Raw genomic sequence first — 17,888 nt, forward strand, 5'->3', positions numbered from 1 at the left:
GCCCCATGACTTTTCCGGTTGTTCATGATTTAGTGAATAAGGGTTAAGGATAAGGAGTTTACTGAGGCCTCCTAGTAGGCCCAGAGCCCCTGGGTGAGAACCATTCAGATACCTCCTACAATGGAAGTCTATGGTTTTTCCAACACACTTAAATGACAATATGTAACCATTTTGAACTGATGCAGAATCGTATGAATTAATACTTTTTTTTTTTTTATCATCTGCTCTAGCCACACTGAGGGGTAGGTTTAGGGCTGGAGCTTCCTTTTTTTCATACAAATCTGACATTTTCATTAAATTCTTACAAAATTGCACACTTGTAAAATAGATAAATTATTGTGTGATCCGGCTGGATTTTTGCAAATTTTATGCACCAGGTCAACTCTTAAAAAAAGTATGCCTTACTTCAACAAGCAGCACGATTTGAACTATCATACATGTCTGCAGCACAAATATGAGTAGGATCTGGGGTTTGATTTTCAAACCCCTAACCATAATTATGAGCAATTGTAAACTTAAAGTACTAATCCAAACAAAGCCATAACCCATCTACAACCCATCCGTAATACCTTTAGCACTTTTACACAACGTACCGGCTCAATTCCCAGTGCTAAACTTGTGACCTGAACAGCTCAACCCTGTTCTGACATGTTTCAGACTCTCTGCTCATATAAGAGTCATTTGATGAGGATCTGTTCTGTTTGAGTCAATCCTCATGGAGTTCAGTCTATTCTTTACTTTATTCCCCAGCACCTTCGTATTGCGTAAGTGCGTCGTCCTCACCAAACCAGAACATCACACCATCACCGACCCAGTCTAACACGCATCCGCACACATTCTGCATGAAAATACACTATCATGCATAGTTATCTGATAATACACAAATATTATTTAGGTGCTGCATTTATAGGCATTTGAAACATCCTACAGAGACGCTTCTGAGAAACTTGGCATGTACTGAAGTCACCTTTTATTGAGTAACGCACAAAACCCTATTTCCGTTAGGGTCAAGACACACATTAAGAAATAGTTTAATACTTTAAGTCTATCAATAGTGTGTGGATCATAGAGTGAGGGCTCATGGGAGTTGCCATTATGTCACAACAGAAGAATGTAGGTTTCCTACTTTCTAGAGTCGCACAGGGACATGATGTCTGATTATATAAATCATGAACCAGGGCTCATTCATTATAACATCATCATCTTCATCATCATCACCCCATTCAACATCAGTATACAATTGTTCTTTTCTGTAAAACCATGTAGTAACTACTGGAGTATTCACGTAAAACCCGCACCATTGCTTTGAAAGCACCACAATGAAAGTCTAGAAGTGAAGAGATAAGAAAAAGTTGAAAATTTAAAGAGACACATTTTATGTTTAAAACAGAACCAACCCTCAAAGTTATTCTCCCAAAACCTTTTTTTAATTCTGGGTTCTTCATCACATCTTATTCACAAGGACAGGACAAAAGGATATTTTTAACTGTGACGTTCGAGAGACAAGAGAAAAAAAAAAAAAAAAAAGAGCAAATTAAATCCTCATTACAAAACGCATTGCGGGAAGGGGCACATAAGCTAATGTTTTACAAGGGTGTATAAAATTACTCATGCTATATACAGAAACGACTTCTTCCTGGTGTTTACTCTTTCCTGGTTATGCAGGTCTGGATCTCCCACTCACATCTGATCTCCCAGGTCTAAAACACGGAACTTATCCAAGTTATAAAAACAGGCCTTCACCACCCGACCTCCAAAGTACCGCCCATTCAGATCCACCACAGCTGAGGAGGGGAAAAAACAACAACAGCAGCACACAATACTGTTATGTCGACATTCAAAAAGACCAAAAGATTTACTGTAAATATACTATTGAACTGCATCATGACACAAATTAACGATTATATTAAATGCTATTAAATAAGATTTCATTTAAAATATGAAAAAATAAATATATATTCTATTATATAAAACAATTTCTAATAAAGCTGCAATTATGAAGCCATGAGCACAAATTGCACATTGTTATTTGAAATAGAACTGTTTGGTTGTAACATCTGTGACTTTAGGACAAGAAATTCAAATGCTATGGATAGATTTACCATTGTTTATAACTTCTGACCAGCTGATGGCACTGTCCTAAAACATATCACGAGACGATGGCCTTAGAGTCTGTGTAAAGATACTGAGCTTTGTTTCAATATAACAAAGCGTTGCCAGGATGTTATTTAATTTCCCGTTTTTTGTCTTTGCAGTTAAATTTGTCATCGTGTTACAGGCAAATGTTTTTGAAAATAAAAATGCCAACTGCTCATGTTATGTGATGATCTGTCAAAATTTTGATTTGTAGCCATTCAAAAGCTTGGGGTCAGAAAGTTTAAGAAATTAATACTTTTATTCAGCAAGGATGCATTAAACTGATCAAAAAAGACAGTAATTACATTTATAATGTTACAAAAGTTTGTTTAAAATAAATGCTGTTCTTTTGAACTTTTTTTTTGAAAAAAATATTAAGCAGCTCAACTGATTTCAACATTGATAAGAAATATTTCTTGAGCAGAAATTTACACCTGGGATATTGAGACTTTTATTTATATAGTGCTAAATATACGGTTCTAAGAGCTGACCCAGACAACCAACCACAAAAAGCAGAAAAGGAATAAGAACGTATGCTTTGCTGCTAAATCTGTTATTAAAAAATGTTTGGTTTTTCCCATGTGATATCATAAGTGACGATGAGCATTAAGCCCTTTTAAAACAGGAAAGATAGTGGCATCTTGATAATGATCTGGTATATGATCAAAAATACCCTTATTAAAAAAAAACAAGGGGAAATCCACAGCTCTATATATATATATATATATATATACATACATACATACATACATACATATACACACACACACATTTATTACATGGCTTGGTTGAATTCCAATGTAGAATGCGGTCTGTTATTTCTTGATAACAGACCGCTGCAAAGTATAACACACCGTTGCCATGAAAAACAGAGCGTTGTTATGGACACAGGATTCTAACCGTAGAGATGGAACGGACTATTTTCTTTAGCGGAAGCAATACAATCGTTTTTAAAACAATAAACTCCTTTTTAAATCAATATTTTGTGTCAAATTATTGATTTATTTGGTGGGTAGCCATGTAATAAGCAGGATGAGCGAGGCGGTTGTTTATCGGGGTCCCGATCAGCCTGTCGGGGTTGTATTCGCTATAACAACCGCCTCGCTCTACATTGTCCCTTACATATACATATACACATTAAATATACATATACACACACATATATATATATATAAATATATATATATATATATGCACATACATACGTACATACATACATACATATGTGTATACACACACACACACACACACACACACACACACACACACACACACACACACACACACACACACACATCACAAACTAATATAATATAAATATATACAAATAAATGTATTCATTTAAAACTGTCCTTTTTGAGGATAACAATGTTTTGAAGGATGAGTTAATTTCCAGCTTGTTAATATTTCGGTCAGTGTTTGAAAGTGAGTGAGTAAAAACTGGTTTGGTCTGCAATCCCTTGAGGAAGTGATGTAACCAGCCAGGTGATGTAACACCTAAGGGACAGTCCTCACACACTTACCTGCTTTATTACGCAAGAACTGGGGCACTTCAAATAAAGACCATCTACACACACACTTCAAGTTTGTCCTTTAATCGCTCACCTTTAATAGCCGATTCAACCCGTTCGAACTCCAAGAAAATGCGAACGGCCTCATCGTCAGTCACACCTGAGATCTGGAAACAAAAGCCAGACACACAGGTTTCATGTCAGCGAGAGATGACATCTGCAGCTTACATACACAAGAAAACTTGCTCGACATGACCCTCACCTCAAAGATGACGCACTTGGTGACTTTGCCATATTTCTCACACTCTTCTTTAGTCTCACCTTCCAGGTCTTCGTCCACCTCTCCCCTTCCAACCATGTTCTACACACATACAGTTTTTATGTGCAGATTAAGCAACAAATGCTTTTGACTAAATTGTCCTGAGCATCTCATTCAAAATAAAGTCAAAAGAGGGCAGAAATTAACTAGGACCGGCAGCAAATATTGCACCGAAAATGACAAAAAATGAATTGCACCGTCACTGTATTGAAGTGAGAAGTTAATTGGGGATTCTTGTAATGAATTAAATAATTGAAGTGCTTCAACATAAATGGAAAAAACAATTGCTTTTCAATTTTTATTTAATTGATATATTTATTAGAAGCATTTTTTGCTGGGACTTGACTTTAAGGAAAAATTGCATGTATCATCACAAAAAAGGAAATTCATCCAAAGATGTGAAAAATGATAGGAGATACTTATATTTCAATAAATAATAAAGTGTCTCAATAAAAAAGATAAATAAAAAGGTCTTGTATTAAAATTATTTTATGCAATATTATTCTTATAGACTATTGTCTTATTAGCTTAGCAACATGCTAATGTCAAACTATTGAAATCAATCAGCATTCTAGTCTCCCATGCGTTTCACTTGAAGAGTCTCCAAAACACACATTTATGAAGTTTAATTTAATTTAGACTGATTGACACAGCTTACCCGCAGCAACACCACCTTTGTTGGACATTTGAGAATCTCTGTAAGAGGGTTGGTATCGTTTTTCTTTGAGGGATCAGCTATAAAACAGATATCATATTTCAATTTACATTTATTTCAAAACTTCATATAAAAGAAAAGTCAGCTTCTTTTAATGAATGTCCACTCTGATTTTAATGCCTCCTTGCTGAAAACAGTAATAATTTATTTCAAAAAATAATTTTCACTGACCCCAAACTTTTGAATGGTACTGTATATGCATGTAAATATTGCTGTTTATGACTATGTATTGTTATACTGGTGCATATAAATGAGAATGATTAAATATGATGCTTCCTTTGAGTTCATGTAGTGAAAAGGGAAACAAGCCTTGATTATTTTACTGTATTTTAAATCTTGCATTAAACATGAATTTAATGGCTGTTTGGTTAAGAAAACGGTTCAAATGATTAAAATAAAGAGACAGAAATACATAAAAATACTGAACAGATACTTTATGAAAGGACATCTGAAATTGTTTTACTATAACACCCGTTTGCTTATGTTAGGGAAATTACTGTTGCCACTGTTTACATAACAGGCATGATGGGGACAAATTCTGTTTCCTTATGAAAAATTGATCACAGATGTGTTCATGTGGGTGGTGAAGACACATACAGATGCAAACAAACAACTGTTGTAAGTCAATGATTGATATGGGAAACAGGAAATTAAATCAAATCAAACCTGAATTAGAGCCATGTGGATCAGGCAAATTCTGACTGGATGCTGATGCTGAAACAAACACAAACAAATGTGAATGAACCAAATGATACACTCACACAGTGGGTACATGGTTGCGCAAATGACAACACATGGAACTGAAAACAAACATGACACTCGAAACAATAAAAAGGAACAGAAAAAAAACAAGAATCCTTGATGTGAGAGCTTGTACATGGTTGCTGTGTTTTTGTGTTTGTGTGTGTGGGTGTGTGTGGATGTGATCTCACTCTTTTCCGTTGAGTCTCCAATAATAATCTTGCCACCACGCTTGCTGGTTTTCTCCACTGACAGCGCCGTGCTCAACCCCTGCTCATGTTTCCCCAGACCCTGTCCTTCGCGAAATCCATACTTCTGCATGATTTTATGAGCCACGGTACCACTGAAAAACACACAGGACTTTAAATTATAGATTTAAATTTATTTTCTTTAAAATAAGTTATTTGGAAATCTAAATTCATTGATTAAATCTTGATTTATATTAAATATTACAAGATTTATTCATTATTTTGTTAAATCAAAACGTGTCTGGTAAAATCTAAACCCTTTGGTTAAATCTAAATTCTTTACCAATACATTCTTTGGAAATTAATTTAAATTAAAAATATTTGGTTAAAGCTAAAATATTAAATCTTTAATTTTAAATATATATATATATACATTTGGAAATCGAAATTTATTGTTTAAAAATCATTTAAATTAAATATAAGATTTATTTATTGGTTAAATCAAAATGTTCTGGTTAAATCTAAATGCTAAATTTCAAATATACTAACTAACTATACTTAAATACTATTTTCTTGTAAAATCTAAATCTAAAAAAATAATTTTAATTAAATATTATTGGTTAAATGTTCTGATTTAAAATTTAATGATAAAAATGTCCTTGTTAAAAATTAAAATAATTTAGATTAAATTCAAATGAACATTTTTCTTACATATCCCTATTTCTAGTAACATTTAGATTCTTTTGTTGAAACAATTTCTTTGCAAAATCAAAATGACTTAAATCTTAAATGTATATATAATGTATATATAGGTTTTTGTGGATCTGAATTTTCTGGAAATCAAAATTCTCTGGTGTAAATCAGAACCAAAGCGTTCATCCAATCAGTGCAACAATAACATATTTATAAATCATAATGACTTTATGAGTCTAGGGAGGGATTCTTTGTTTCTGAGTGCATGGAAGGACACTTACCCCATGTTGGCCAGGAATGAATTAGTTGGTCCAGGGGGAGATCGTGGTCTATCCAAGTCATCAAACACAGGAGGTGGTATAGCCGCTTTCGACCTCTGGCGACCATCTTCATCATATGAATATGATGCTGTCATGACAACAAACACAGTTTTTTTACTAACTAACATTTCCCGCAACTGGATTTAAGACTGTGTAAAGCTGCAACCTATTAGAGACAAAGCGAAAACACACAAAATCATACACAGATGAGCCAAAACATTATGACCACATGCCTAAAATGCTGTTAGTTCTCCGAGCGCTGCCAAAACAGCGCCGACCCGCCGATGCATGGACTCTACAAGACCCCTGAATGTGTCCTGTGGTATCTAGCATAAAGACTTTAGCAGCAGATCCTTCAAGTCCTGCAGGTTGTGAGGTGGAGCCGCTGTGGATCAAAGTTGTTGGTCCAGCACATCCCACAGATGCTCAATTGTTCATTCCTGAACAATTTGTGCAGTGTGCCAGGGTGCAGATCATATCTTTATCCCTGCCCATTTCTCCTGCATCCAACAGGAGAGGAACTGATTGTTTGCTTACCATTTAATCTACCCAGACCTTAATATGTGTCCTCGTTAGGAGATGATCAACGATATTTGCTTCACCTGTGACTGGACATAATGCTTTGGCTCATCAGTGTTATTGATTTTAAATGTGGCAAAACAGGAAAATAAAGGTTCTAAAAAGGTCTATGGGATGTACTTACATTCTCGATCCATTAATGATGTCGGAGGGGCGATGGCAGCTCCACCCATACCTGTATGCCATATGAACGACATCTTATAACCACACAGAAGATTATAGCAAGAGCCCTTGTTTAAACATGGTATTAACATCTTGGATAATCTAATCACAATTGTCAATATACAATCAATTCGATATAAAAGAAATTAGGATGAAGAAATGTTTCATTGGGAACTCACTCCTCTTCCTCTTTTCTCTCTCAAAATCCTCCTCCTCATCTGATTCGCCTTCGGGATTCGGGAAACGTGAAAATCCGCTTGGAGCTCCCCCTCCTTCATGCCTCTCTTTACGTTTCCTAACAGACAGGGGCAAAATGGTCACAACACAATGGACAACAAAACAACACTGATCTGTGCAGATCAGGCAAATGTTTAAGGCTGTGTTCAGACAGGCAGCAAAAATAAGATTTTATGAAGAAAACAAAAAAACAAAAAAAACATTTAGTTCTGTGTAATCTTACCAGCTACAATTATTACACACAATTTGTTTCACAATTTACATTGAATGATGTTTTAAATAGCATTATACCATTGTTTGAAGCAACTGCGTGCCATATTTTTATATAAAAATAAAAAACAAGCTGGAAACACTCTTCCAGAAAAACTTTTATTGCTTCTGTATAGCATTAAGCCTCAAATGTCAACTAAACAATGGTTTGGTTTCTTCTTCTTCTTAAAAAAACAAAAAAAGGAAAAATATGCATAGTTTAATAATAGGGGCTTTCGCACTGGGTGGTTATAGGAACTAGCCACCATGGTGGTTCCCGGAGAACTAATGTTCCCCTGTGTCCATTTCCCTGGTTGCATTCACACTGCCAGTAGGAACTCTGAAGTGACGTAAGCCGCGCTTCTTGTTGAGACTTATTCTGACAGCGCTGAGAACGCCAGAGCCTGAGCTCACAGTGCTCCCATTCTCCGTCTTCACCAGTTTACGATCTGTTTAACAGTCCTGTCTAATACAACCCCAAATCAGAAAAAGTTGGGACACTGTACAAATTGTGAGTAAAAAAGGAATGGAATAATTTACAAATCTCATAAACTAATATTTTATTCACAATAGAATATAGATAACATATCAAATGTTGAAAGTGAGACATTTTGAAATGTCATGCCAAATATTGGCTCATTTTGGATTTCATAAGAGCTACACATTCCAAAAAAGTTGGGACAGGTAGCAATAAGAGGCCGGAAAAGTTAAATGTACATATAATGAACAGCTGGAGGACCAATTTGCAACTTATTAGGTCAATTGGCAACATGATTGGGTATATAAAGAGCCTCTCAGAGTGGCAGTGTCTCTCAGAAGTCAAGATGGGCAGAGGATCACCAATTCCCCCAATGCTGCGGCGGAAAATAGTGGAGCAATATCAGAAAGGAGTTTCTCAGAGAAAAATTGCAAAGAGTTTGAAGTTATCATCATCTACAGTGCATAATATCATCCAAAGATTCAGAGAATCTGGAACAATCTCTGTGCGTAAGGGTCAAGGCCGGAAAACCATACTGGATGCCCGTGATCTTCGGGCCCTTAGACGGCACTGCATCACATACAGGAATGCTACTGTAATGGAAATCACAACATGGGCTCAGGAATACTTCCAGAAAACATTGTCATGAACACAATCCACCATGCAATTCGCCGTTGCCAGCTAAAACTCTATAGGTCAAAAAAGAAGCCATATCTAAACAGGATCTAGAAGCACAGGCGTTTTCTCTGGGCCAAGGCTCATTAAAAATGGACTGTGGCAAAGTGGAAAACTGTTCTGTGGTCAGATGAATCAAAATTTGAAGTTCTTTTTGGAAAACTGGGACGCCATGTCATCCAGACTAAAGAGGACAAGGACAAGCCAAGTTGTTATCAGCGCTCAGTTCAGAAGCCTGCATCTCTGATGGTACGGGGTTGCATGAGTGCGTGTGGCATGGGCAGCTTACACATCTGGAAAGGCACCATCAATAGCCGCTTTCCGACCAAGTAGTTCTAGGAACTGTCCACTTCTAAACAGTTCTAAGAACTACTCTCCCCCAAACTCGGTTTTGCTCTTTGCGTTCGCACTGGCCAAGTGGCCATAGGAACTGGTTGGAGGGGTAAGGGAGTGACGCAAGCACGGTGACTTTTATTTTGATGGCGCGACGGACCTTTATTTTGGCGGCGCTGAGAACGCCAGAGCAAACAATGCTCGCATTCTCTGTGTTTATTAGTTAGCGATCTGTCTAACAGTACTGTTTAATATCTTATTAGATAGAACTGTTATAGAAAGTAGACAGTATATGAAAAAAGGTTATTAGCCTACATAATCATGTTTGGCGTGGTCCCCTCAAAGTTGCGTTGGATTTTCTCTTTAGCATTTAAGGTTTAGAGACCCATCTATCACTGGTTTCCATGTTTGTATAGTTAGTTTCTGGAGTAAATATATAGGCTATAATCTGTGTGTTTACATTCTAGCTGTTTTAAAAATGGCGGGTGCTGGTGTTCCGCGTGCGTTCGGTCAATCAGCATACACTAACGTCACGGATAGTTCCTATAGTGCTGGTTTAGACCCTACTCTGAAGTAGGAGCTAAATTAGTTCCTACAAATGGAGTTCCTAGAACTAAAATCGTTCCTAGTTCCTGCGGTGCGAACACGCCGACATCCGGGTACTATAGCCAATAGTTCTAGGAACTGTGAAAAGGTTCCTCCGGTCGGAAAGCAGCTAATGCTGAAAGGCATATCCAAGTTCTAGAACAACATATGCTCCCATCCAGACGTTGTCTCTTTCAGGGAAGACCTTGCATTTTCCAACATGACAATGCCAGACCATATACTGCATCAATTACAATATCATGGCTGCGTAGAAGGATCCGGGTGCATCATAAAGAGAAAGATGCAACAAAGAAGACCTAAGACAGTTGAGCAACTAGAAGCCTGTATTAGACAAGAATGGGACAACATTCCAATTCCTAAACTTGAGCAACTTGTCTCCTCAGTCCCCAGATGTTTGCAGACTGTTATAAAAAGAAGAGGGGATGCCACACAGTGGTAAACATGGCCTTGTCCCCACTTTTTTGAGATGTGTTGATGCCATGAAATTTAAAATCAACTTATTTTTCCCTTAAAATTATAAATTTTCTCAGTTTAAACATTTGATATGTCATCTATGTTGTAGTTTGAATAAAATATTGAAATTTGAAACTTCCACATCATTGCATTCTGTTTTTATTCACAATTTGTACAGTGTCCCAACTTTTTCTGATTTGGGGTTGTATATTATTAGATAGAACTGTTATACAAAGCAGACAGTATATGAAAAAGTATTAGCGTTTGCTGCGTGGTTGATGCCCAATGTCGCCAGCTGAGCAGAAATACATAATCATGTTTCGCTTGGTCGACTCAAAAGTTGTGTTGGACTTTCTCCTGTTTTTCATGTTCATAGAGTTAGTTTATGAAGTAAATGGGCTGTGTACATGGCTTTTTAAAAATGGCAGGTGCTGGTGTTTCGCGTGTGTTGGACCAACCAGTGTACACTTACGTCACTGATAATTCCTATTGTGCTGGGTTCTCTGAAGTAGCCGATATTCCCTCACAACGTAACATGCTCTAAACACACCTCTTAAGCAGGCAGAATAATGTAAATGGACTTTTTTTTTATTGCGGATTTGAACGATTACGTAATCGTGGCATCCATAATCATAAATGCGATTAGAAATTCGATTAATTGTGCAGCTCTTCTGCATGATATATAAATTATCGGAATATATGCATATCGCAATGGCTAACAATAACTGAATGGTTTTAATACTTCAAAAGATTACAAAAACTCAAAGTTTTCGGTTGATGCAGACATAAGAGAATAGACTAGACACATGACTGTTACATACATCTGACATGCCTACACACGCGCACAGAAAGCCGCCTCTCAGACAGCATAATACTGATTTCAGTTCTGTTCCACAGTTTATATAACCAAAAAATACACACAACATTGTCAAAATGCCATCTTGGTGAGTATTAACGTAAAAACAATTAGTTATTTAGTAAGTGGAGTAAAAAGCGTGCATATAACAATATATTGGATCAGTGCAGCTCTTAAAGTGTACCTGACAAACCTACTTCTGTCTGTGTGCTTATTGTTAATCAAACAACAGACAAAGAGAAAATCACTCACTGCTCTTGACTGAATTCATTTTGCAACTTTAATAAGAATCAGTCTATATTTAATTCATACAGTGAAGCAGTGTTTTATTTTTACATTTGATAATTCAATTTCTGTCGGTAAATAAACCTAATGTAGGCCTACCTGAAACCCTGCGTTTGCACTGACGTTAAAATGACACTTACTTTTTATGTAACGCTACAGTAAAACCCTGTTGTTGACTTTCAGAAGTTGTAGAGATGCTTTCTTCTCTTAAAAAAATAGAATGTAAAACATGTATATTGGTTATATCATTTTCAGTTTTTAAATATAATGAAATAAAATTAAAAATGTATTTTACACACTCAAAGCATTATCGTATATCGCATATCGAATATCGCATTATTTAACGAGTTATAGCCATTTTCTTCAATAATGGATGCATACTTCTCTCTCTCCTCAATCTCCTTCTGTCGCTCCTGCTCTCTCTGTCTTTGTCGTTCCTCTCTGTGTCTCTTCACCACTTTCTCATAGTCGTTGGGAAACATGGGGTCATACTCATCAGCTAATGGAATCAGCACATCTCCGGATGAAAACCCACCTGACACAGAGTCCTAAAATGGACACACACAGACATAGTCAATGAAACCTAATGTTCTAAGAAGATCATCTTAGTATAATGAACCACTTAGTGAGAAATCCTCATTAATTTTTTAATGCAACATATTACTGGGAGGAAGGGTTGTGATTTTAACAGATCAAATGCTGTGATGTCACCTTTTTAAAAGCATAGAGGTCCGTAGGGCTGCAAGATTAATCAAGATAAAACAGAAATTGTGCAAAGGCTATGATCTTTAACATGCAAGTAGGTCATTATCCGGTGTTTTCAGTGATCTCTGCATCTGCTCTGAGTTTGGGTCGCTTTGGGAACGCATCAACCATCTTCATAAAAGTGTAATGAGAAGTGCTTTTCAACCTGCTGCTGTCAACAAAAGAGAAGTGTAAAGGGCTTTCTAAGTTCCAAGGGTTTTCTGACTAAATTAAAGCTTGATGGGTTAACATTTGAAAATTAAGTAATTAAGACACCCATAAATATTATTATTGTCATTTTACAGTTGAACTGTAAAATACATGTATTATTGTTATTATAATACATTTCTTAAATATTTCAATAGTAATATTACAAGAGTAATAGGCCTATTTCTTATTACTTTTAAATATTTGTATTTAGTAATGACAATCATACTACAATAAAAACTAGATGGTAAATTTTGAAAAGACAAACTTTAAAGTAGGCTTAAAAAATCCAAGCCAGAAAGTTTGAAGTAGTTTTAAAAGCTCTAAGTTTTTCAGTTTGTAATAGTTTTAATTTTGTCGTTTTAAAAGTTAGCTAGCTAGCTAGGACGGACAGACGGACGGAGATAGACAGATCTCTAGGAGGAGTAGCATTTGAATAGAATAGGTGAATAGAAACTCTCACGACAAGGAATACTTCAAGGAAACAGGTTTTAAAATCAAATACAGGAAACAGGATTAACGCAGGGGAAAACACACTTACATTGACGAGAAACGACAATGAATTGAAAGAAACGTTGTATAAGTACACAGGGAATGACAGACAGCTGCAGGTAATCTGTAACCAAGGAGACTAAGCAGCAGGATATCAAGACTGAACTGAAGCACATGAAAAACACACAGGAATGAAATAAACAAGACAAACTGTTACACGGCTGTGGTTTGATGGGTTGCAAGAGAAATATTTTTTCTTATGCGATTTCAATCAATGCTGTTGCTTATACATGATCAATTTTGTAAATCTTACGTTACATAGATTTCCTTACATAATCCTTACTTGACTTTCTAATCATGAGAATGTCATTTGTTTTTGACATAAAAGACATATGTGTAATCGTTGCATGTTTTGAAAACAGATTGCAGGGTTTTTACTGGGTCAAAATTGGTCTTCGGTGGTGGCTGACCGACATGGTTATCCACACACAGCAAAGAGTACCCTAGTACCCACATGATCCACAAGCCCAATATTGACAGTAAATGTTAAATTTAAATAAATACAAAGAAACAGTTTTTGATTTTTTAGGTAATTTACTACACATTGTCATAGGCCTACACATACTGTGGATTATTAAGGCTAAATTTTACTAAACACTCTTGCTAAATGAGGTAAGCACACTTACTTTCTCATTTCAGATTAGGGGTGGGAATCTCTAGGCACCTCACGATTCGATTACGATTCAGAGGGTAACGATTATCGATTATTAACGTTTTTTTTTTTTTTTTTTTTACTTACTTGGTACTTTTAAAGCAAAGTATTTATGATGACCCATTACAAACTTACTTCCATCTTCCAATATTAATTTTATTAATAAAACAAATGGAAGTGATTTGAACATTGCAAAGAACCAACAGGAAAATAAATGTGTGCCTGTACTAGCAGCGTACTTGTAGTAAATTAACACAAACTTCAGCATATTCTGAATCTCTAGCATTTAATAATAGACTTCTAACCAACATCCTCTTGTTATTTCCAATGAGCAATATAATCCTTCAGACGAAAAAACATTTTGCTGTAGCAAAATCACAAACAGTTTTTGTTAAAAAATATAGAATTATGTACCAGCAGCCCTCATATAATGCTTGTGGACTTGCATATTCTGCATAATTAGTAACATACAAAGCCTCTCTTATTCACAACTAAATAATAAAGAGTTATGACTTGAAATGTTTGCTGTATACCACAATCAAAAACAGCTTATACAAAAAAAAAGTGAATGAACATCTGCAGAGAGCACAGTCAAAATGTAACTTTTTGTGACTGGCATTGCACATATTGCAGGGCAATACAACGTACGTATAACAGATCGGTTTACAGTGTATTGATGTGAAAACTAAATAGGCTGCTGAAAGCAGCTTTCATACAAAAAATACTAAATAGGTAACAATGAAATTGCCAATTTTCCATACGCTAGCTTTTAACGAAGAGGGTGCCGTTCGAACCCTGGTGTAAAGCACCACTTCAGACATCCATGAACAAGTTTCATCTGATTCTGAGCGACTCTACGTGGGAAACAGACTCCACAGGAAATGGACTTCACATTTATTCAGGCGCCATGGACTTTCAGAAATTCCACTCTTATGCTACATGGTTTTCTGTTCATGTAATTTGTACGACATGTTACCATAACTTGTCGCATGTGTCAACAGTTGTAGATTTGAAAAGAACTAATACAGGACTGCCCACTCAAGGCCTATAAAATACAATGTCCAGCCCCCGATATACTTCAAGCGAAATCGAAGAGCGAACCGATGTGACGTAATTTCGAACAAAACCAGGCCGAAATGGAAAAACAGCTCGCCAAAGTTAGTTCCGGCTGCTAAACAGCTTTGTACAATCATTGGTCCGTGGAGATTACATAATAGGTAGGTGTGTGTGGAGGCCGAGGTCAGACATCTGCGAGTGAAAACATGAACACACTGGAGGAGCTGCTTTATAGTAGAGACATTGGTTGTCAATGTTTAATACAACAAAGCTGCTTGATTTGAAGCAATATATAGTATATGTGCTATATAAATAAACATGACGTGACTTTAATGGAGTGCCGTAGAGTTTGTGCAAATAAACATATCCACGTTGCTAAGATCAGATGCTTTTCTAATGCTTTATTCAAATTTTCGCCGTTTTCTCACTTTTATTGTGTGTTTATTTTGTTATTGAAAGGAAAGCACGGCATATATTTACATTTTCATCTAAACCTTGCTCTCTTAGCAGTGTGGGTGGCGTTGTATGTTTGATAACAGTATATCGCTGCTCACGTATTTTGAACTTCGTTTCACCACTAAACGAAGAACGAAAAAGAACTTAATTTTAATTAATTCTTAATTAAGAATCCTGCTGAAGATACAACCAAGTCTCCTGGTCTTCGCTTCTGAAATTTCCAACAGTTTGCAGATGAAAAACTTACCAAGCACAATGTTCTCAACCATTCCTGATTTCTAACACTCATCGTGTTCAGCGTGGTATCAGAGCACAAACTAAAGCGGATGCTCTTTGGCGTTTCTCCATCGACTCCAGTCGCATAAATATGTAAATCGTGTGAGCTTATTTAGTCCATTAGATCTAAAGATCTGAAAAAAACCATACATTTACCCGCCAATAGACGGTCCCCTTGAAGACATCAGGACAGAAGTGGACAAAAGAGACAGATTAAAACACCAGGTGTAAACGGGTATGTGTCTCCCTCGTGTACTTGTCATCCGATCGACCAAAACGCATCTTAATACCAGGTGTAAACAGGGCCATTGATACATAAACACAATTTTGTCGGCCACTAAAGCCAACACATCTAAACTGGAGCTTTAAAAAAAAATTCCCTAAATCGTGCATAATCAGACGGTAATATACACATTGTTTACCTTCATCCCTGCAGCGATGTGTGGAGGTGTATCAGAGATCTGTCTGTCATCTGCTGAACTTCCTCTCTTTAGATCGATAACCGGAGCTAGAACATTTGACTGTCTCGTCCTCTGAGTCTGCAAAATAAGTCAGTTTCATTTGTCGGTCACACTTTTTCAACTTTCCATGACTAAAGAATTAATTTCCATAACTTTTCAAGTTATTTGTAGTTACTGGATAATCATATATAGAACTATCTGTATGATATATTTTATTATATTATAAATAACATAATATATGATAGAGATATTACTCACAATGATCCATTTTTCGCCAATTAAATATTTTAAATCAAACCAATAATAGAAACAAAATAAATTAAAACATTTCAGATTTTTTCATGGAAAACTATTTTAAAATTCCCTAATATTTTCAGGTTTTACATGATAAAGGGAACATTGACACCTAAACTCTCCGGTTATTAATATAAGAAGGAGACACACTGTATTATTGTCAGGCATGTGGCATAAACACTGACCCACCTTTGCTTGTGTCAATGCAGCTTTCTTCACTTTCAGCTGAGACTGAAGCAGTTTAAAGTTTTTAGACCATCCTTCTGTTTTAGTGTCGCTCGTTGCGACCCCCAAATCATCATATAAAGACATTTTACCTCCTTCCCAAATAAAAACACTGAAATACACAAACATGAAACAGGATTATACATATAAACATGTTCCAAACATCAGTGTGCAATGTAACAGAAGCTAAAGTATCACACAAGTTGTCAGTTAGACGTCTATATGTATTTTAAACATAAAACCACATTCAAAATTAACCTGCAGTTAGAACTTCCGTTCAAAAATGATAAAACATGGTTCTTACAGTCAAGTATTATTTATGCATTTAGCATTCACTTCCAAACGGCTTCCAACGCTTATTGTACTATATAAATATACTAAATTATTAATGTGTAAGCTTAAACCACTCATGCATTTTAACTGTTCAAATATCTGAAGCTAGATACAAACCTTTTACGAAAATAAATGCTCTACTCGTTCTGCACTGTCGGTTAGCATATCATGCTACAAGAGTGATGTCGCGGGCGGATGACATCACAGACTGTGGCCAAACCGCCGTTACCGGGTCAAAGCACTCGCGTCACGTATATCATTAATCTCATTTTCTTTCACTTTACTTTTTTTTATTATTGTACGGAGCCTTGCTTTTTAAATAAACATTAACATTATGCATGGACTTTCGTTCATATGCAAATATTAAATAATAATGCATATGAAATAAAACAGAAACAGAACAAGAAAAAACATCTGCAAAAATAAATAATAAAGTGTCAGGAAGGTAATAATATAAAAATCTAAATAAGAGTACAATAGGGTTAACAAAATCAAATCAAGAATTTGAGGAGCTCACAAACGTTCAAAGAGATAACTAAAATACAGTACAAACAAGCGTTCTGGCGCCTCTAGTGGCATCATGTATCACTGCAGATTCATTCACGATGCAAAAAATGCTTTTTCTTGGAGTTTTTTTGGTCTTATTTCAAGATGCATTTGACATAAAACAAGTAAAATTATCTGCCAGATAATTAGCAAAATATGAAAAATGCGCTTAAATTTTGACCCGTGGGACAACATGAAAATGAATATTAGTTCAATAACTTCCCGTTCTGCTAGTTTTCAGCTCTATTATAACAGTGATTAAGAATTAAATTATGTACGGTAGATTTGGAAGTATGTATCTCCCCCCATATGATATTGGACACTTTTAATATTGACACTTAATTTTAACATTTACTCTCCGTTAACAGTCAAAAGCAAAGCATGCTGGGAACTAGAAGTCTGTAACCACTGATTGTAACTCATTCCGTGAATGTGTACACAACATACATTCACATATGGGAACATGTATGTGCAATATATGTACATAATAAAGGATACAATTTTGAATACTGAATATTACATGTAATGCATTTCTAAATATTTTATATGT

The 17,888-nt window shown here is 35.9% G+C and overlaps 1 protein-coding gene across 2 annotated transcripts; it reads right to left on the reverse strand.

Annotated features, from left to right (window-relative positions):
- Nucleotides 1-955: 955 nt before the first annotated feature.
- On the reverse strand, nt 956-17,019 carry rbm17 (RNA binding motif protein 17). Of its 2 annotated transcripts, XM_081363293.1 has the most exons (14): nt 16,910-17,019; nt 16,424-16,571; nt 15,902-16,018; nt 11,918-12,084; nt 11,677-11,742; nt 7,544-7,659; nt 7,327-7,377; nt 6,585-6,711; nt 5,614-5,765; nt 5,348-5,395; nt 4,625-4,701; nt 3,910-4,008; nt 3,742-3,814; nt 956-1,784 (listed from the first exon to the last, which is right to left on the reverse strand). In XM_081363293.1, exons 2-14 carry the CDS (start codon nt 16,544-16,546, stop codon nt 1,681-1,683), a joined length of 1,320 nt encoding a protein of 439 aa, XP_081219419.1. In that variant the 5' UTR covers nt 16,547-16,571; nt 16,910-17,019; the 3' UTR covers nt 956-1,680. The 2 variants fall into 2 exon arrangements, with proteins under 2 accessions (XP_081219419.1, XP_081219420.1); XM_081363294.1 differs by lacking the exon at nt 11,677-11,742 and having other exon boundaries at nt 16,910-16,993.
- Nucleotides 17,020-17,888: the final 869 nt, after the last annotated feature.

Source organism: Scardinius erythrophthalmus (genome assembly GCF_964197995.2).
Source record: "Scardinius erythrophthalmus genome assembly, chromosome: 4".
In the NCBI taxonomy this organism is placed as follows: Eukaryota; Metazoa; Chordata; class Actinopteri; order Cypriniformes; family Leuciscidae; genus Scardinius; species Scardinius erythrophthalmus.

What these genes read in the sequence shown, in the direction of transcription:
- rbm17 (XM_081363293.1), bottom strand. Translation starts at nt 16,546, where the DNA reads ATGTCTTTATATGATGATTTGGGGGTCGCAACGAGCGACACTAAAACA. An exon ending in TCATTCCTGGCCAACATGGG is followed by an intron (nt 5,766 to 6,584) that starts GTAAGTGTCCTT and finishes TGTGTTTTTCAG; the next exon opens with TGGTACCGTGGCTCATAAAA. An exon ending in CCAAGTGCGTCATCTTTGAG is followed by an intron (nt 3,815 to 3,909) that starts GTGAGGGTCATG and finishes TTTTGTTTCCAG; the next exon opens with ATCTCAGGTGTGACTGACGA.